At 41.9% G+C, this 20,456-nt stretch overlaps 2 protein-coding genes across 3 annotated transcripts in view; one reads left to right on the top strand and one right to left on the bottom strand.

The window, feature by feature from the left end:
• Window positions 1–6,863, bottom strand: part of Wdr3 (WD repeat domain 3) — a 28,485-nt gene extending 21,622 nt beyond the window's left edge. The window contains exons 1-5 of the mRNA XM_090334107.1: window positions 6,817–6,863; window positions 4,420–4,622; window positions 3,406–3,615; window positions 2,459–2,577; window positions 312–390 (exon numbers count right to left, since the gene is read on the bottom strand). Of these exons, the coding sequence (XP_090190233.1) occupies window positions 312–390; window positions 2,459–2,577; window positions 3,406–3,615; window positions 4,420–4,590 (579 nt within the window). The 5' untranslated portion in view covers window positions 4,591–4,622; window positions 6,817–6,863. The remainder of the gene's footprint in view (window positions 1–311; window positions 391–2,458; window positions 2,578–3,405; window positions 3,616–4,419; window positions 4,623–6,816) is intronic.
• Window positions 6,864–6,987: 124 nt separating this feature from the next.
• Window positions 6,988–20,456, top strand: part of Gdap2 (ganglioside induced differentiation associated protein 2) — a 36,514-nt gene continuing 23,045 nt past the window's right edge. Inside the window, exons 1-4 of one of the 2 annotated variants that reach the window (XM_090334100.1) lie at window positions 6,988–7,140; window positions 7,427–7,635; window positions 16,773–17,015; window positions 18,694–18,833. In XM_090334100.1, coding sequence (XP_090190226.1) covers window positions 16,840–17,015; window positions 18,694–18,833 — 316 coding nt within the window. In that variant the 5' untranslated portion in view covers window positions 6,988–7,140; window positions 7,427–7,635; window positions 16,773–16,839. The remainder of the gene's footprint in view (window positions 7,141–7,426; window positions 7,636–16,772; window positions 17,016–18,693; window positions 18,834–20,456) is intronic. The other variant, XM_090334101.1, reaches the window with a different exon arrangement.

Raw genomic sequence — 20,456 nt, 5'->3', positions numbered from 1 at the left:
AAGCTATTTTTCTTTATTTCAGATGCTCTTGCTGCGGAATGGCCTTGAACTCAAGATCCTCCTGTCTTAGTCACCCCAGTACTGCAATTATAGATGTGCAATACTGCCACCATGCTAAGTTCTAGTAAATACCAGAAGGCTTGCTCCAATGGCTGGCACTGCTTATACAAAACCAATCTCATTACCTCTCAAGACAGTAAATGATGATTATTATCAGTAAGGACAAAAAGTCAACAAAGACCAAGGAAGAACACAATCTTTCCTTTGTTGCCTTGCGATTCTTTTCCTGGGCTCATGACCCTAACCCATACCTCAGTTCGGTGGCCAACCATTGTTTTGAAGCAGTGCTGGTTATCAAGGTCCCACCATTTCACCATGGTATCTTTCCCACTAAAAAGAAGTCAAGAAGGAAAAACTATTAGGTTGAGTCTCTGAACTCACAGGGAAATCAAGGGCGCAAAAAGATGATGAGGCATAACAATATCTAAAGCTCCAATTCCACCTGATCTTTCTTCTGAAAAGCAAAGATATTAACTTTCCATGTTATTCTTTCATGCTGTTGTTGGTTGTAAGGCTTGAACCTGTTCCTGAACTCTTTTGCTTAAGGCTAGCACTCTACCACTTGAGCCACAGCACCACTTCCTGCTTTTGTGTGGCTAATTGGAGATAACAGTCTCAAAGAGTTTTTCTGCCTGTGTTGGCTTCGAACTGTAATCCGTAGATCTCAGCCTCCTGAATAGCTAGATCCATGTGATTATTCTTATGCAAGAAACCAGATATATCACCTATAAGCACAAAGATGATCTTCAATTCCAAGCACTAAAGCACAGAAAATGTGATCCATCATGTCTTCCCAATAGGTCCATTACCACAGCACTGACATTCTCTCAGCCTGCTTCACACACAAGTACCTTAAACATCCCTGCTCCCACACCACTGAAACCTGTGTTCTGAAAATGATCCTTTGTCGTCTTTAAAATCTAGACTACTTCCAGATTTCTATAGGAGAGCCTGAACTTCAGTCCCAGGTCCTGGCTTTAGTGTTTCTCATCTGGTCTCTGCCCATTGCTGGTCCTACATTCCATTCAATACAAATCAGAGAATGTCTAGTTCTTACATTTATGAGCTCAGTGTTCTCTGAAAAATCAAAACTAACCTCTCAAAATCTTTCTTGAACTGGTTCCAATACAGTCCTTTCTTCTATTGTTCTACCTCATTCACTGACAGATAGTTAATAAAATAACCCTCATGATCTAACTAGAAACAAAACAAAACATGGCACTGGGGTCTGGAGTATGGCCTAGTGGTAGAGTGCTTGCCTAGCTGCATGAAGCCCTGGGCTCAATTCCTCGGTAACACATAGACAGAAAAAGCTGGTAGTACTGTGCCTCAAGTGGTAGAACATTAGCCTTGAGAAAGCTCAAGGACAGTGCCCAAGCCCTGAATTCAAGCCCCAGGACTGGCAAAAAAACAAAAACAAAAAAAACCCCAAATAACAACAAACACAAAAAAGTAGCATACAAAAATCCATCCCACAGCCAGTTATCACTGCCTCCAGCTTATAATCCTAGCTACTCAGGAGACTAAGTTCTGAGAATTTCAGGTTGAAGCCAGCCTAGGCAATCAAATCTGAGAGTCTCATCTCCAATTTAACCACCAAAAATCTAGGAGTAGAGGTATGGCCTAAGTGATAGAGTGCCAGCCTTAAATGAAAAAGGCCAAGTGAGAAAGCTCAAGGCCCTGAGTTCAAGCCACAGTACCAGCACATGCATGTACACACATACACCCATCCCATTGGTCCTATTTCACAATGTTATTTTTTCCACTATATTTCCCAACTTGTAACATACACACTTTCCATCAGAACTAAAGTCATTCTCTCACAGAATATGTGTTACATGAACAGGATATACCAGTTACCTGCATTCTACCCCACAAGAACAAATCCATTTCTGGGGTCAGCAATGAGTTTTCACAACATTTCCTGAGCCACTGCAACGGTTCCTCTAAATACTACCTAGAAAACCTGAGGGTCTCAGCTTTCTTAGAACTTGCTGCATTTGGGTGAATCTTATGATGTTTCCTTCTTTCCTTCCCTCTGTTCAGGCCTGTAAAGGACATCTTCCCTCCAAAGGCAGGTTCAACAGGCATACTGAACCACTAGTATTCATACCTGCCTTTCAGACAGACAACTCTCCCTCCATAAACAGTGTAGTAAAAGGTGAAGGAATATGAAAAGCTACTATCAGAATTATGAATGACAAATGAGCAAAAGAGAATTTTAAGTGGTGTAACTCTGGATAACTCTTCAATACATGTAGGCAGGACAGAAAAGAGAAGGCTCACATGTGGGCATGGTCCTAGAGAGAACTGCAGTAAACAATAAAGCAAGTTCCTCTTCAGAACGCTAGAGAATTTACCAAGAAGCTAACTGGAAATGAACCCATTGATTCTTTACCTGGTAACTAGCAGATTCTTTTCTCGTAGGAACAATGCTTGTGTGATGGCGTCCTTGTGTCCCTTGAGGCGATACAAGCCACTCTCATTGATCACATCCCACACAATAACATCTGTATCCTAAAGGAAAGAAATAATGCAGAGAATCAATTATTTTCTTTACTACAAAATTCTCATTCTTTTCTATATTAATGGCTAGAGGTTTGAACTTGGTGCTTTATAAATGACAGGCAGATGTTCCACCAGTCACATCTCCAGTCCTTTTGTGCACTGGTTATTTTTACTTCCCTTCCAGGTGCATGCCTAGACTGTGATCCTCCTATTTTTAGACTTCCCATTATAGCTGGGATGATAAGTATATGCCACTGTGCCCAGCCTCTTACACAGAGATGGAGTCTCACAGACTTGTCTAGCCTAGAACAATGAGGCCCCTAGTCTCAGTCTGCCATATAGCTGAGATGGCAGGTCCATGCTACTGCACCCAGCTATTGGTTGGGAAGGAATCTCATGAACTTTTCTGCTGAGGCTCGCCTTGAACTACAGTCATCCTAATCTTAACTCTCCCAGGAAAGCTAAAATTATAGGTGTAAGCCAAAGGGGCCAAGCAGGATTTAATAATTACAAGAGCAATACAAAGTCCTCATAGAAAATCTGTAAAGCATACAGAACATCAAAATGAATCCCACCGCTTGGTGGGTAATCAGCAGACATTTTGTTCTACATTGTTCCTGTTACATCTGTGTGAGTGCAGAAGTACATAACACTCACGAAGACCTAGGTTATTTTCACACCAATTTCTTTACTATTTTTCTACTCTCTGTATACTAGATACTATTTTGAAGCAGGAAGAGTCCAAAGTTTCACCCAACATTCTATGTGTACCGGTGTAAGCATAAGCCTTACACTCTTTTAACGCATGAAGTCCAGGCTCTTGTTCTCAAGTCTCACCTTAGACCCAGAAGCCAGTCTCCCTCCTAATTGATCATACTTCAGAGTAGTGACAGCTGCTTTGTGTCCATTGAAGGTCACATTCCCTTCCCCACTGAGGAGACTGAAGATTCTGATGGAGCCATCCTCATAGCCGACAGCTAAATGCAGCCCATCTGGGGAGGGACACAAGCAAGTGACTTCCTGTTTCAGCCCCTGAAGGATGAGGATCTGTAATCATAAAATTCAGAAACAACATAGGGAAGTTACACGTTATCAAGGGAAAAGTGTGGAGTGGAAAAATTAGGAACATTCTGTAAAATGGAGAACATGACTAATTCCAAATCACTCCTGTGAATAACAGTAACAATCTATATCATGTCATGTTATTTAGTATAAGAACTCAGTTTGCAGTAGGCAATGAAATGCTCAGAAAATGGGAGAATTATTTCCTCAAAACCTCTACCGTGGCATAATAAATGTAAAAAATTACCCAAGCCATGAAATCAGTATATCTTTAATTTGGGCTTTATATTAAGTGATTGTCAATAAAGAGTTTACAAGCCTCTCCTGGCTTAAGAAATTTGAGCAATACTAGCGTACTAGCGTACTATAGTGGTTTTATCCAAGAGACTCCAGGTTAACAGGCAAAAATGTAATAACCTTTCTGGAGTCATATAATGAATAGGTAAGTTTAAAATATCTACATTTTTCAGCAGAAGTAGAAAGCCTAAAGCCTAGTTATATAACCTTTGGCTTCATCATTATATTGCTCTATTACAGCAATATTCCCTCTAAATGTCTGATTAAAGAAAAAGCTGGTTTATGGTAATAAGTTGAAGAACTTAAAAAAAAAATCTGAGATGTAAACTCCTTTTCAGAATTTGGTGGTGAGTGAATACAACAGAATTGAATGCTTGGTCCCCTAGACTCAAAGGAAAGATAGGTCAGTACACACGCAAACGTGCAAAGTAAATTAGAATTGTCCCACTTAAGCCTTTCAGTAAATACCAACCCTACTAACTTCTGACTTACCTTCTCGCCTTTCCTTAAGTCCCAGATAAAAACATGTTCGCAGGCTGGCACAGCCACATAGCGTCCCTTCTCTCCACGAAGTGTCACAAAAACAATGTTACCCTTCTGACTGCCGATCAGGCCAAAGACTGCACTTGACACATAGCGCAGGTACTGCTTAGTAAGCCCCATGGTGGGACGTCTGTTACCTCAGATGAGGCAATCTGCGGATACAAAGGAAGATATCAGTTCTCAGGTACCTTGGTTTGGCTAGACTAATAAATTCAAACTGTCTTATAGGTAGTTAAAACTTGAAGAATCTTGACCTTTAGTTTACTCTGGATAGATCATCCACTAAAATATCTGGATATAGCTATTTTTTAAAGTCACTGTTGACTTAAAATGTAATCCCTCATGCTTCAAGCTTTAGGTTGTTTAGGACATGTTGACATCATGAACAAACATTTTATTGAAGCTTCTGTCCATTTATATGCCATCAAATCCTGACACTAAGACTGATAGCCTAGGATTAGAATAGTGACCAGTGGAGAAGTCACTGTGCACTAAATAGGCACTATTAATAGACACTATTAAATAGTCACAAGATACAATTCTTATGGCATTTGCCTTCTAGTTGGAGAGGTTTTCAAACTCCAGACCATCCAAGTCAGCTATAGGACTTAATGGACACTTTAGGAAACTGCCTCACCCCAACAACCTGGCATGGGTCACTTATTCACCCAAAGTCTATGAGACTATTAACAATGAAACTGTTTCAGGAAAGGGATAGAGAGGGTGATAATGGAGTGAAACAGATTGGAATACATTGTAAACACATGACAGAAATGTAACAATGAAATTCCCCCCTTTACAACTAGTGTAAACTTATCAAACAAAAGAACACAGAATTCTTGGGAAATTTTAATGTTGTCAACTTTTACATTTGTTTGATTTAACTATACTAATTTTTTTTTTTTCAGTTCCTGGGCCTAGGCACTGTCCCTGAGCTGCTTTTGCTCAAAGCTAGCATTCTACCTCTTGAGCCACAGAACCACTTCCAGCTTGTTCTGACTGGAGCTAAGAGTCACACAAAGCTTTCCTGCCTGGGCTGGCTTTGAACAGTAGAACCATGATCCTCAGATCAGCCTAAGTAGCTAAGATTACAGGCATAAGCCACCAGCACCTGGCTTACTTTGTCTATTTTGTTGCTGTTAGTACTACAGTGTCAATTCAGAGCCTCATAGCCAGACAAAAAAGTCCGTGAGACTTTTATTTTCAACAAACCAGCAAAATACTGGAAGTAGAGGTGTGGTCAAGTGGTAGAGAGTCATTCTTGAGCAGAAAATGTCAAGCAAGAATAGAGGCCTTGGGCCTAGAGTTTGACCTAGTGGTAGAATGTTTGCCTAGCCCACATGAAGACCCGAGTTCTATTCCTCGGAACCACATACAGAAAAAAGCCAGAAATGGTGCTGTGGCTCAAGTGGTAAAGCTCTAACTTTGAGAAAACCCAAGGACAGTGCTCAGGCCCTGAGCCCAAGCCCAGGACTGGCTAAATAAATAAATGTAATAGGAGGCCTTGAGGTTCAAGCCCCAGTACCAGCACACACACAAGCTAATAACCCAGTGACAACATATCTAAAAGTTCTGGAACGAGATAAGGAGATCCTACTTCAGAGAAACAATAAGATTAAATAAGAATGGTTAAAAGAAGTAATTTTGGGGTGAACAGTGGCTACTATTGGAGCCATGTTTTCAGACTGGCTGTTTTGCAAATTATTGTTAGTTATGGGAGTATCTAGGATTTTTCTGCCCTGACTAGCTTCAAACTGTGATCCTTAGTATCTCTACCTCTACAATAGTTAGAATTCCAAATACTTACTGGACACACCCACTTGAATACCTTTTAGGTTCACATTTAACATGTCAGTAGCTATGTTTTGGAAATCTTGTTTCCTAAACCTGTCTCACACACACAAGTTTCCAGGCTATTCAAGCTCCAAACTCTGTGCTAACTTTACCTCATTAGCTAAAAACACCGTAGCAGTAACGCTTAACAAGAGGAGCCAAGATAGTGTGAATGAAACGTGAACACATGCTCTGAGAAAAGTGCCCCGCACATCAGAAACACAGGTGTACAAAATATACCCCTCAATAACAAAGGAGGTGAATACTCTTCTTCCTGTTTTACTGCAAGGGTTCAGGGCGGCTATGCCGGGCCTTATCACCACATCTAAGGGTCCTGCGGGGCCGCTGCACCGCGCACGCGCCAGCCCCGGGGTCGCGCGCCGGCCTGGCTGTGTCACCCGGCTTCTCCCCACTTAGGGACAACTTGCAGATGTCTTCGAGTTCCGTCCGTTGCCTCCCACCCGAACCTTGCCCCGACCCCAAAGCAGGGGCACCCGCACACCTAGGACTCACCTCCGCCTCCACGAGGCCGGGAACAGCACCAAGCCTCCAGGCCCGCCTCTTCCGGTCTGTTCCGGGAGCCTCTTCCGCCCGACGTTCCCTTTGCCTTCGAATCGGAAGTGGCGAAAGGGCGCGCTCTGATTGGTCCGCGGTGGCTGGGAGCGGAAGTCAGCGTTTCGGAGCGCCCGGCGTCCGCAGCCGGTCGCTTCAAGCCTGAGGAGGCTTGGAGCCGGCGTTCCCCCGGCCGGTGACGGCTGTCTGGAGATGGTGCTCCGCCGACATCTGTCAGGAGCGTAACCCGTGCTGCCGCCGCCCCGATGGGACCGCCCGAGTGCAGTGAGAGGCGGGACGGAGGGGCTGCGGGCCTGGGAGGAGGCGAGGGGCTGGGCCCGGGGAGGCGGCGCGGGGCTGCGGGCGGGGAAGGGGGCTCGGAGGTCGGACAGGGAAGCGGCTCGGGGCTGCGGGGCTGCGGGGCTGCGGGGCTGCGAGCCGGGGAGGCGGCGCGGGGTTCGTCACGGGAAGCGGCGCGGGGCTGCGGGTCGGGGAGGGGCCGCGGGGCTGCGGGCCGGGGAGGAGGCGCGGGCGTGGAAATCGGGCCGCATTTGCAGTTCTCCTCCCGAAGCCCGAGTCACCGCCCCTGCGGACCCGGCGTTGCACGAGTGGAGATCAGCTGGGATCTCAGTGGGCAGACACCGAGTGAACGTAGAATGCTGAGTTGTCTGGATCCCCGCGATCCCGGCCTGACGTTGGCCAGGCTTTTTGTTTCCGGCTGTCAGGCTTCCCCAGAGGCGAGTGACCAGGGCTCGTCCCTCCTAGGTGTGCTGCGGCCAGGTGCGAATTGGCATGTCTCTTTTGACGTCCTTTTTACCCTTGGGTTGCATGGAAGTTTTAGGAATGAGTTCTGATGGCTTTCACTGGGCAAATTAAAACTGACACGGGACTGAAAAAGGAAGTATGCTCTCACCGTGCGAGCCAGCCTAGAAATTAGATATGTCTGGATTTATCGTGCCGTTAAGATGTTCAGGAAATCCTCTAAATACAAGAAAATAGTAAGAGGGAGGGTAAATGAGACTGGAAAGCTGCGGTAGCTTAAGTGTTTTAGGAAGGAGATTGCTGCAGGGGAGCCAGTGGGTCATGATTGTAATCCTGTCTACTCAGTGGGCCGAGAACTGAGGTCGACCTTCAAAGCCAGTTACGTCTGGGGATCTTATCACCAATTAATCAGCAAAAACCAGAAGTGGAGATGTGACTCTAGAGGTAGAGCGCTGGCCTTGGGGCCAGGGTTGGGGGAACAGACAAAGGAGAACTCAAGAATTTGAGTTCAAGCCTCAGTAGTGGCATCAAAAATACTAGCAGTGAAGTTGCTGTAGATGGGAAGGGTGAGATTTTTAGAGAAAGAACTGTAGCACCCAGACAAGTATTTCACGCATTCCAGCAGGGAGGTTGTGTGTGTGGTTAATTACTCTTATCATTTATGTGCTTCCTCTTGATCTGGGGGGGAGGTTCCCATTCATCAGAGGAAAGCTGTAGTGTTAGGTTCTAACCTCGTGGGAGGTGTCACTTCTAAGAAAGCTACCTTAGAATTGTAAACTTTGGATAGCTGGTGCCAATCATAACTGATTTTTGCAATCTCTTGGACCTTTGTCTGCACATTTCAGTATTTCTGACCCATAAATGTGACTATTCTATGATTGGCTCTAAAGTACTTATGAGGTTGCTTTTGGAAACAAGTTAGGTGTGTGTGTGTGTGTGTGTGTGTGTGTGTGTGTGCCTAAGTGCTGTCCCTTAGCTCCATTACTCAAGACTGGTGCCTAAACAAGTTAGGTGTGTGTGTGTGTGTGTGTGTGTGTGTGTGTGTGTGTGTGTGTGTGTGTGTGTGTGTGTGCGCGCCTAAGTGCTGTCCCTTAGCTCCATTACTCAAGACTGGTGCCTTACCACTTGGAGCACACCTCCAATTCCAACTTTTGGCTGGTTTGCTGGAGACTGAGTCTCAAAAACCTTTCTTCCCTACTCTCCCTTTGAAACGCAGACCTCAAATCTCAGCCTTTTGTGTAGCTAGGATTACAGATGTAAGCCCCCCGCTTAGGCTGAAACAAATGAAATCTTAACCCATCTTCATTTTCATGTTCTAATTTCTAATATTTCATATTTGAAATAAGACAGAATCTTACCATTGAAAAATTCTTTTATTGCATGGGAGTTTGGCCTAGTGGTAGAGTGCTTGCCTAGCATGCACGAAGACCCAGGTTGGATTCCTCGATACCACATACATAGAGAAAAACCAGAAGTGGTGCTGTGGCTCTAGTGGTAGAGCCTTGAGAAAGCCCAAGGATAGTGTTCAGGCCCTGAGTTCAAGCCCCCCAGTACTGGCAAAAAAAAAAAAAATTATTATTAAAAATTATTAGAAAAAAAAGTTTTTCTTGTTTTGTTGTTTTGTTTTGTTTTGTTGTCATGAAGCTTGGACTCTGGGCCTGGGCACTCAAGGCTCAGGCCCAGCTCAAGACTACCACCCTACCCCTGGAGCCACAGCACCATTTATGGTTTTCTACTGGTTAATTGAAGGTAAGAGTCTCACATGCCAAGGCTGGCTTTGAGCCTCAATCCTCAGATCTCAGCCTCCTGAGTAGCTAGGATTACAGGAGTGAGCTACACCGCCCAGCTGAAAAAATTTATGAGATGATACCACCTATAAAATTCCTGTATGTGCTACTTCTAGGATAACTTTACTTATTAAAATTTCAAATTGTTCAGTGCTTTAAAAGTTATCCTTGAAACTTAGTGCTATTTAATCTATAACTGATATTGTTGATTCTCTTTTAGAGTATGAGTTTTAGGAGTTTTAGAATGATGATGTTAAATATAACCTAGGTCCATTGATGGGGCCTAGAAATCCTTTTTTGTTTTTTTTTTTTGCCAGTCTTGGGGCTTGAACTCAGAACCTGAGTGCTGTCCTTGGGCTTTCTCAAGGCTAGAGGTCCACCACTTGAGCCACAGCACCATTTCCAGCTGTGTATATGGTACTGAATAATTGAATCTGGGTCTTCATGCATGCTAGGCAAGCACTCGACCACTAGTTCAAACTCCTGGCCTAGAAATCTTTTTCTAGTACTATATTGTTAACACATTGGGCCCTTTCAGTTAAACAGTCTATTTTGACAGAATTCCATCTTCTTTATCTTTTCTCTCATGGGACACAACTCTTTCATCCCCCTGTTATTCATTAGCTTTTCTTGAGTTTCTCTGTGTTATGTTCATGTTGCTTCTGATGTGTTACACAAATATTCATCTTTATAAGATGATTCTTAAGTGCTATAGATTTAGTATTGGGATATTCATGGTGTGTAACAATATCCTAATATACCCTGAACTTTTAAATATTTAAATACAAACTCAAATAATGTCAAACTTGTAATTTGCGCAGAGTAAAGTAGAGCTGGTGCTTATTGACAAACAGATGCATAGATCAACTTAATGTATTTCTATCTAGGCTGTGTAGTTAAGAGCATTTTGAAGAATAATGAAGTTAAAAGTCTCAGTTTTCGGGGCCAGGGGTTTGGCCTAGTGGTAGAGTGCTTGCCTAGCATGCACAAAGACCCGGGTTCGATTCCTCAGTACCACATACATAGAAAAAAGCCAGAAGTGGTGCTGAGTCTCACGTGGTAGAGCTCTAGCCTTGAGAAAGTCCAAGGACAGTGCTTAAGCCCTGAGCTCAAGTTCAGGACTGGCAAAAAAAAAAAAAAGTCTCAGTTTTCCTTTTAAATGATACCAATTTCCTTTTATACATGCACACAGAAATTGTTGTTTTTTGGTGACAGTGATCCAAAGTGTTCTTCCTAATCCTTTTTATATTTTTTTTTTGTTTTTTTGTTTTTGCCAGTCCTGGGCTGGAGCTCAGGGCCTGAGCACTGTCCTTGGACTTTCTCAAGGCTAGAGCTCTACCACTTGAGCCTCAGCACCACTTCTGGCTTTTTTTTAGGTATGTGGTACTGAGGTATCGAACCGAGGTCTTCGTGCATGCTAGGCAAGCACTCAACCACTACTAGGCCAAACTCCTGGCCTCCTTTTTATTTTTATTTATTTTTATTTTTTATGGGTCATGGGGCTTGAACTCTGGGCCTGGGTGCTATCTCTGGACTCTTCAGCTCAAGGCTACTGTCCTACTACCCCTTAAGCCACTACCTCACTTCTTGTTTTCTAGTGATTAATTGGAGATAAGAGCCTCACATTCTTTAGTGCCTGGGCTGGCTTTGAACTGCCATCCTCATAGCTCAGCCTCCTGAGTAGCTAGGATTACAAGCGTAAGCCACCAGGGCGTGGCTTAATTCTGCCTAATCTTGAACAATAAAATCTGCTGATCCATTCTACTTAATCATATAAAGCAATATTTAAAGAACTTCTGAAAGTGACAGACTGTAGGGGAAAAAAGAAGCTACAAAGAATTGTTCCTTGTATTTTGTTTCAATTGTGAGGAATACATAGATGAAGATGACATGTGCTCCATTTGCTTTCTTGTTTTGGGGTATGTTCTCTGCCACTAAAGTGCTAAGAAAGTATGGCAAAGGAAAACGAATCTGAACCATATTGAAACCTGTTTGTCCCATGGGGACTTCCTGATCCCAGGACATTAAAAGGCCTCTGCGGACTGTTTTTAGTAAAGTTCAGTGTTTATTTATGGACTTGGTCAAAGTACAGGCTTATTAGTTCATTTTCAGTGGAAATCCTAGTTACCCTTTAGTATTATCCAGGTTCCAGCTTCCCCTCCTGTGTTCAGCTCCTCACTTGAGTTCTCTGAAACATTCCTGCTGCCATTGGAAATCTTGATCAAAGACTGGAGATCATTACAGACCTATTTGCAAATCTCTGCTTGTATAAGCTCACATACATACAATTTGTGGGTGAAAAGTCTCTATTCCATAGTATTCTCATATGTGCCTGGGACCCTAAGTTAGGAGTCCCTACCAGGATCCCCTTTGCCATCATTGAGGTGCCCCATTTACTATATTGCCAAGGTGTATGTGTGTGTAAATTCATTTTTGGTAAGAAAAATGAATTTCTTTATAGATGAAACTGCAAAAGAATGCAACCTTTATTGAACATAGGACTCTGTCCATAAAATGCTGTTGAACTTTGCTCTACCACATTACCTATTACTCACTTACCACTCATTGTCTTGTGAGCCACAATGGGCTGTGAAGATCCAGCCACAGGTCTAGCCACAGGTACTGGACAGGATTCAAGATGCAGGAGAATACCAGACTGTCAAAGAAAATGGTAGAATTTTGAAGAGGAAATAATCATTTTTGAAATGCAGCTAAGAGTTAAGTAAACCTTGGATTTGAGAAGTTTTCTTTTGATCCTGAAAGCACAGTTTTAGAATTGTACTAGAAGCAAAACTTCGGGAAATTGATTCAGTGGAAGAAGAGGAAGTAGAGCAATGAAAGCACATTATTTGGGGGCGGGGCAACAGTGGTATTATGGTATACTCTCCAGAGCCTTTTAATTTCATTCATTCATTCATTCATTCATTCATTTATGGTCATCTTGGGACTTGAACTCTGGGCCTGGGACTCAAGGCTATTGCTCTACCACTTGAACCACAGCACCACTTCCAGTTTTCTGATGGTTAATTGGAGATAAGAGTCTCATGAACTTTAGTGCACAGGCAGGCTTTGAACCTTGATCTTCAGATCTCAGCCTCCTGAGTAGCTAGGATTACAGGTGTGAGCCACCATGCTTGGCTAGAGCCTTTTTAGATTTGTTATGTAAATGATCATATTTCATATCCAATATCATGTATTCATGAATTAGCATATTGCACAAGATTGGTGTTTCTTTCTGATTAGTGTCCCATGTGTCTCAATAAGCTGTAGACATGTACATCTTTCTCATTGATTTTCATGACAAACATTTGGATCATTTTTAAAACCTTATCAAAAAAGAAGCTATCTAAGCGGGGAAAACCAAGACGGGTGGGGGGTGTGGGGGGGGGAGGGAAACGGGTACCAAGACATGTGAAAGGGTATCAATGTATGTGAATTAATGCACCTTCTATCTGGCAAATATCATGTAACCCTTTTACTAATTACAATAAAAAAATATATATATATATAAAAAAAGAAGCTATCTAGTCAGCTTTCTTTTCCTCTTCTATCAGCTCTCATGTCTAATTTCCTAGCAACCTCCAGCTTTCCCACCCCCAAGGGTTAGTTCTTGGCCCTGTAACCTCTTGACAGCAATTGCATTCAGCTCTCACTTATCCCTTCTAGGCATGTTTTCACCCACATTTTCATCCCCCCTCCCCTTCCTGCTGAGGGACTAACAGACTCTCTTGCTCCCTGCTGGAATTCTATCACTTGAGCCATGCCTGCAGACTAGCTATTGACCAGTTAATTGGAGAGAAGAATTTCAGGGACTTTTCTGGCCAGATAGGCTTTGAATCATCTGATCTCAGTCTCCTGAATAGGTAGGATTATAGATATAAACCACAAGCACCCTACTTAATCATTTTTTTTTTAAATCTTCTTTCTTCTGGGCTCTAAGTTTTGCTGTAGGAATCAGTGCTTAGAACTCTTGTTTTGTTTTTCCCTGCTTGCATTTATGCTTTAAGGCTTTTTTTTTTTTTTTTGGTCAATCATGGAGCTTGGACTTAGAGCCAGGGCTCTGTCACTCAAGGCTAGCAGCAGTACTCTACCACTTGGAGCCACAACACCATTTTTGGTTTTCTGGTTGTTAATTGGAGGTAAGGGTCTCACAGCCTTCACAGCCTTTTCTGCCTGGGCTGTTTTGAACCCCAGTCCTCAGATCTCAACCTCCTGAGTAGCTAGGATTACAGGTGTGAGCCACCAACACCAGGCTTTAGTTTCTGTAGCTTTTCTTTTTCCCCCTCCTTGGTGGTGGGGCTTGAACTCTGGGCTCTTCAGCTCAAGGCTAACGCCCTACCTCTTGAGCTACAGTGCCATTTATGAAAATAAGAATCTCAGAGTCTTTAGTTCCCGGGCTGCCTTTGCACTGTGATACTCAGATCTCAGCCTCCTGAGTAGCTAGGATTACAGTTGTGAGCCACCACACCCAGCTTGGTTTCTGTAGCTTTAAATGCTACCACTGTGCTGAGACTTTTGTATTTTTTTTTTTTTTTTTTTTTGCCAGTCCTGGGCTTGAGCTCAGGGCCTGAGCACTGTCCTTGGACTTTCTCAAGGCTAGAGCTCTACCACTTGAGCCTCAGCACCACTTCCAGCTTTTTTCTATGTATGTGGTACTGAGGAATTGAACCCGGGTCTTCATGCATGCTAGGCAAGCACTTTAACCACTAGGCCAAACTCCCGGCCCGACTTCTGTATTTTTGTCACACCTCTTCTCTGAGCTCTAGCCTCATTTGCCCAGTTGTCTGTGACCTTGGCCAAGTAGCATCTCAGCTTTGCACGGCATGATTATCAATGAACCCCACAGTTTACTCTTATCCTTTTTCTTTGTAAATAACATGAATATTAATATCTACTCCATATATCATGCAAGAAATTTATGCAATACGTTTTTATGTATTTATTTGGGGGGGGCAATCCTGGGGCTTGAACTCAGGGCCTGAGCACTGTCCTTGGGCTTTCTCAAGGCTAGGGTTCTACCACTTGAGCAGCACCACTTCTGGCTTTTGTGTGTGTGGTACCAAGGAATCAAACCCAGGGCTTCATGTATGCTAGGCAAGCACTCTACCACTAGGCCATGTTCCCTGCCCCTCCCAATCTAACATTTCTTATCAATACCATTTCACTTAAATTGTTGAGATCATTTTCTAATGGTTTTTGCTTCTAATCTTTGCTCCTCTTGATTTCATAGTAGCTAAAGTAATCTTTTTAACTATTATATTTGCAGGCCAGGAGGTTAGCCTAGCGGTAGAGTGCTTGCCTCACATGTATGAAAACCTAGGTTCAATTCCTTAGCTCAGGCCTTGAGTGCTCAGTCCTCAGTGCCAGGACTGGCCCCCCAAAAAAGTAAATATTACATTTGATCATTTATCTTTTTTGTTGTGGGTTTTTTTTTTTTTTCCAGTCCTGGGCCTGAGCCCTGTCCTTGGACTTTCTCAAGGCTAGAGCTCTACCACTTGAGCCTCAGCACCACTTCTGGCTTTTTTTTTCTGTGCATGTGGTACCGAGGAATCGAACCCAGGTCTTCATGCATGCTAGGCAAGCACTCTATCACTAGGCCAAACTCCCTGCCCTTGGTCATTTATCTTAATCACAGTCCTCTTATAGCTTCTTTCCTTTCTCACTTGGAATACAAAGTTTTTAACATGGCTTACAAACTATCTTGTGGTCTTTCCCTCAGCCTCATGACCTACATTTTTTAACTAGTCTGCTGTAGCTAACCTGACCTCCCAGCTCTTCCTGAAACATAGCATACTCTTTCCTGCCCTTTGTCCTTGTTATGACCTATCTGAAAAACTCCCAGCATTTTATGTGGTTTGCTGTCTCACTTGAACTCATTTCTCTGATTTCACCTTTCTCTCAAGATCTTCCATTTTGTATAGGCTCGAGTCTTTATCATTTATCATCTCTTCGCTGAAGCAAATCCCCTGGAAGCAGGGACTTGATTTTACCACAGCTCTAGTACCTCAAAGCAGACCTAACATATAACGAATGCTTTCAAAGATTTATTGGATGAATGAGTGTACCATTTTACTGAAGTAGCTATCTGACTTGTTGGCAAATTGAAGGCCTGCCCATTTTCTGTTGTGAAAATTCCTAGGACCTAGCTTCAGTTCTTGACACTCACTGTGTGTCTATCGCCTTTCACCTCTGATTGTAGTCTTTCTATATAATAACCATCTGCCAACCCTAGGCCCATAGGGTATGGTATGTGTTGTCAGATACACCATATCTTACTGATTGATTGTCAAATCCTGTTAATTTTTCTACCATCTATTTGAATCCAGGCCTCTTCCACGTCCTTGCTGCTCAGTGGAAACCTTTATCCTCTCTTCATAGTTGATTGCCCAAACCTCCCTCTTCTCATTGGGTCTTATAATGTCTCTTTCTGTTTTGTTTTCCAAGTGTTTTCCTATAGTGTGTTTTCCTTTTGAAATCTTTGATTCATTTTTATAGAGTGGACTGTGTAGTTTAGTTTATGTGTCTTATGTAGATTACCAATTTTCCCAGCACCATTTATTGAAGAAGCTGTTTGTAGGCTCCTTTGTAAAAAATTAAATGGCTATATCTGTGTGAACTTGTTTTGAGGTCTTCTTATATTCTATCTTCATAGCATGGGCCATGGAATATTGTGAATAGAATTGTTTTTTTGATTTCAGCTTGTTCACTATTGGTATGTTAATTTCATATCCTGTTACATGTTGCCATGTTTACAGATCCATGTTTCCTATAGTCTTCAGGGTAGTTTTTTTTTTTTTAATCAATTTTTTAAATGTTTTTTTTATTGTCAGGATAATGTATAGAAGGGTTACAGTTAAATTCCTCAGATATTAGGTGCATTACTTCTCAAACCTTGGTACTCTTTCTTATGTTTTTGTCCCCCTTTCCCTTCCTTACCTTCAGGGTCTTTTAAGTATAGACATAGAGGGCAATTTGCCCTCTATTCTTATCACACTGAATCTTTAAATTAGCATATTGTTTATCTTTTCATCTCTTGCATCCTCTGTTTTTTCCTCTTATAGTAGGGACTCAGTGAATACTGAATGAATAGTCTTATTTTGGGGAAGTAAAAGTGGCGGGCCTTTGATAATTTTAATGTCTGACATTCTTTGGAAAGAATTGATGCCAAGATGGCTCTCCTTTATTCCTGTTCTTAGAAAGTTGTAGTAGTCCTCTGTTGTCCATTGTTTCTAATGGACCATTTAAGTGACTGGAAATCACATAATGTACCATTGGAGCATTCTACAGTAGAGTTTTGTTTTTTGACTTAGTAGAAGTAAGGCAATGTTTGTGTTTCTCTGCTAACATGACTTATTCTTTTCACTTAAGCTAAAGTCTCCCGGAAATAAGGAATTGCTGTGGTATCTGGGAAAAGCCACGCAGAAGTTCCCGTTCCATGGATCCCTTGGGTGCACCTTCCCAGTTTGTGGATGTGGACACACTGCTAAGCTGGGGTGACACCTGTGAAAACGAATTAAGTTCTTCTAATACTACGGCTGAAACGTCTCCTGAAGACATTGTCAGATCGCCTTTTCTTTTTAATAAGGATATCAATGGAAAAGTGGTTCTTTGGTAATTCTTTGATTAGATCATGCCTGTAAACTCCTCTTTACAAGTCCTAGTGTTGGGGAAATGTTACCTTTTAACATATAAAACAGCTTTATTGAGGTGTGACTGATATATAATGACTGCACATGCAGATGTAAAATGTACAAGGAGGTAAATTCTGACATAAGCAAACATGAAGCCATCACCACAAGATGGCTTCACAAGTAAATGAATATATTTATCACTAGTCAGCAGAAGTGGTACTTGGGCCCTGTGCAATTCCCACCCCCCCCTTCCCTTCTTGCCCATCCCACGCAACCAGTGAACTTCCTGTCACTGCAAATTTTCTACAATTTTATACAAATTGAATTATGATGCTTTTGGGTTTTTGGTTTTGTTTTTGCTCACTACTGGCCTTTTCTGCTCAAGGCTGACACTCTACTTTCATCCACTTCCAGCTTTTTACTAATTTATTGGAGATAAGAGTCTCATGAACATTTCTGCTTGAGCTTCAAACCGCATATCTTGGTCTCCTGAGTAGCTAGAACTACAGGTATCAGCTACCAGTGTCTGTTTTGTGATGCTTTTTTGATCTGGCTTCTTCCATATAACATAATTATTGTTGCACATAACTAGTACTCCATTTGCTGTGCAAATCACCAATTGTACATTCTAGTGATTTTTAATACATTCATGGAATTATGTAACCATAGCCATAGTAATTTTTAAACATTTTTATCAGCTCAAAACTCTCCGAGTCTTTTAAGGGTTCTTTTGTTTTTGTTATTTTTGTGTGTACTGGGGTACTAAACTGAGTACTAGGGCTTGAACTCAGGGCCTGGATGCTGTTCCTGAGATTTTATAATCAAGGCTGACACTATACCAGTTATCCACAGCTTTGCTTCCAGCTTTTTGGTCATTAATTAAAGAGTCTCAGGTACTTTCCTGCTTGGGCTTTAAAACATGGTCCTGGGGCCGGGAGTTTGGCCTAGTGGTTAAAGTGCTTGCCTAGCATGCATGAAGACCCGGGTTCGATTCCTCGGTACCACATACATAGAAAAAAAGCTGGAGTGGTGCTGAGGCTCAAGTGGTAGAGCTCTAGCCTTGAGAAAGTCCAAGGACAGTGCTCAGGAGCTGAGCTCAAGCCCAGGACTGGCAAAAAAAAAAAAAAAAAAAAAAAAAAACATGGTCCTCAGATCTTAATCTCTTGAGCAGCTTACAATTATCTAGTATCTATTTTTGTGAAACAAATAATCTACTCTTGTCTCTGTAGATTTGCTTATCTTAGACAATTTACATAAATGGAAGCATTACAATAGCATAGTTGGAGTTTTTGTGACTTGGCATAATATACTCTATCATATGGATATGCCACATTTATCAGCCCATATTAATGTACATCTGGGTTGTTTCTGCTTTGGAAACTATTATGACTAATACTGCTGTGTCTAAATTCTTTAATGCAACCAGTTTTGCCCCCATAAGCATTGTGTTAAAGTATATGAGACTGTTTCCTCAATTTCATTATTAGAGAAAGCACTAGGATGGCAGAAAATATTTTTGAATCAGGAATTTGTTTTGTTGCTTAACTTGTGAATTAGCAATTCCAGTTTAAAGGGTCAAAGATAGAATGTTCTGAAAAAGATTCCAAACTAGTTCTCTTCTCCCATTCCTGCTCTTTATTTATATATTGCTTTTTCAGGAAAGGAGATGTGGCACTGCTGAACTGTACGGCCATTGTGAACACCAGCAATGAGAGTCTCACAGACAAGAATCCTGTGTCAGAAAGTATCTTTATGCTTGCAGGGCCAGATTTGAAGGAAGACTTACAGAAACTTAAAGGTGGGGGTGACTTTTTCTATATGTCAGTGGTTTGGAAACATTTATGTCCTCTACTATTAAAAAGCCTATTTTGTGGTTCAGTGAGAAAATTATGTGTTGTATAAACTGATGTTCTTTTGTGAAAGCTAAAGACAAAAAGCTTTGAAAGCCCCACAGTGTGTTAAAAGTTGTTTCCTGAGATTCTGCCATCAGTGACACTCCCTCGTCAGATGGCCATTTTAAAATGACAGTCTTGTAGCAGTTAGACTTCACTATAGCATTCCCTTGAGACTTTATTTTCTTTCTCTGATAAGCCTTAGATTTGATATTGATAGAGTTTCACGTGTACATCCTGGATATACAGTACTGAAAGGAAAGTCAACTTACTGTTAAAATCAAAGTGTACTGCAGAGGCAAATATGTTCTCCATTTGTCCTTGCTGCTTTTTATATTTGCCAGTATATGCTCTGGAATGCTATTTTGGATATGGAGACAGAAATCATGTTTGCCCTTGTTTGTATTTTTTCATTACTAACCTTGTAACCTTTTGTCATTGTTACTTGTGCCCTGTTTTCTATCACATTTCATCTTATTTTCCAATTGACTATAGAAGCTATATAAATACTATTTTTTGTTTCCAAGTATTTATACGTATGTTATTTGTGCATATATACACATAGGTGTATGTGTATACTGGATTCAGAGTACTATAGCTTTTCTTTCCTCTGTGAGGATGTAGTTTTATGGTGTCAAGACTTTTGGTTTGTTTGTCAAATTTTCTTTCTTGCATTGCTTATTTCTTCAGCACTCATTTATGTGCTTTCCTCACTTCCTGATAATACAGTGATTAGTGCTGGGCTATTTGATAGGGAGGAACTTAGACACTAACTGAAAGTTTTGTGTGCACCAGTGTATGAATCACATTCATGCTGCTATAAGAGCATACAATAGATGGGTGCCTATAAATAACAGAGCATTGTTTCTCACAGTTCTGGAGGCTCAAATGAGATCAGGGTGTCAGCAGGTCAGATTCTACTAGAGGCCTCTTTTGGGTCGAGGCTGCCTCCTGCCTTTATCACCCTGTTCTACTGGGAGAAACACTCTCTGGAAGCTCTTGGAAGTTTTAACCCCTTTCATTAGGCTCCATCCTCAGGATCTCAACCAATTCTGATTACTACCTCCAAATACCTTAGGACATAGAATTTTGGTGTACATTTTTGAGTATATAAACAAAGATTGTTATCTGGTAGGTCTTGAAGTCAGTACCCTGTGGTTTTACTGTGGACTTCTTTCCATTGTTAGAACCTATAGGTCCTTTGGCATTTTAAATTCTCTAGGAAGAAATCCCAAGACTAAGGAGTGTAAGCTTGGGTTTCACTGTTAGAAGCAAGGATAAGGCAAAGGGCTAGACATTTACTGCCAGGTATGACACTAAACTGAATCTCCTCTTTGCAACTGGTTCTGGAGTCCACAAATACTTTGATTTTGGCATCATTAGTTACTGGTTACTCTGCTATTACATTCTGTTGTGCTGGCTAGGAGGGATTATTGTGAATTTGGCTGGTTTTACTCAAATTTGTAACCCCAGTTCTACTTCACAGCATAACTTGAAGAACTTAGGACCTTGCTCATGTTCTTCAGGAA

The sequence above is a fragment of the Megascapheus bottae genome, chromosome 6 (assembly GCF_031878675.1).
Source record: "Megascapheus bottae isolate mThoBot1 chromosome 6, mThoBot2.hap1, whole genome shotgun sequence".
Lineage (NCBI taxonomy): Eukaryota > Metazoa > Chordata > Mammalia > Rodentia > Geomyidae > Megascapheus > Megascapheus bottae.
The sequence above is the reverse complement of the archived record's forward strand: the minus strand, read 5'-3'. Positions and strand labels throughout refer to the sequence as shown.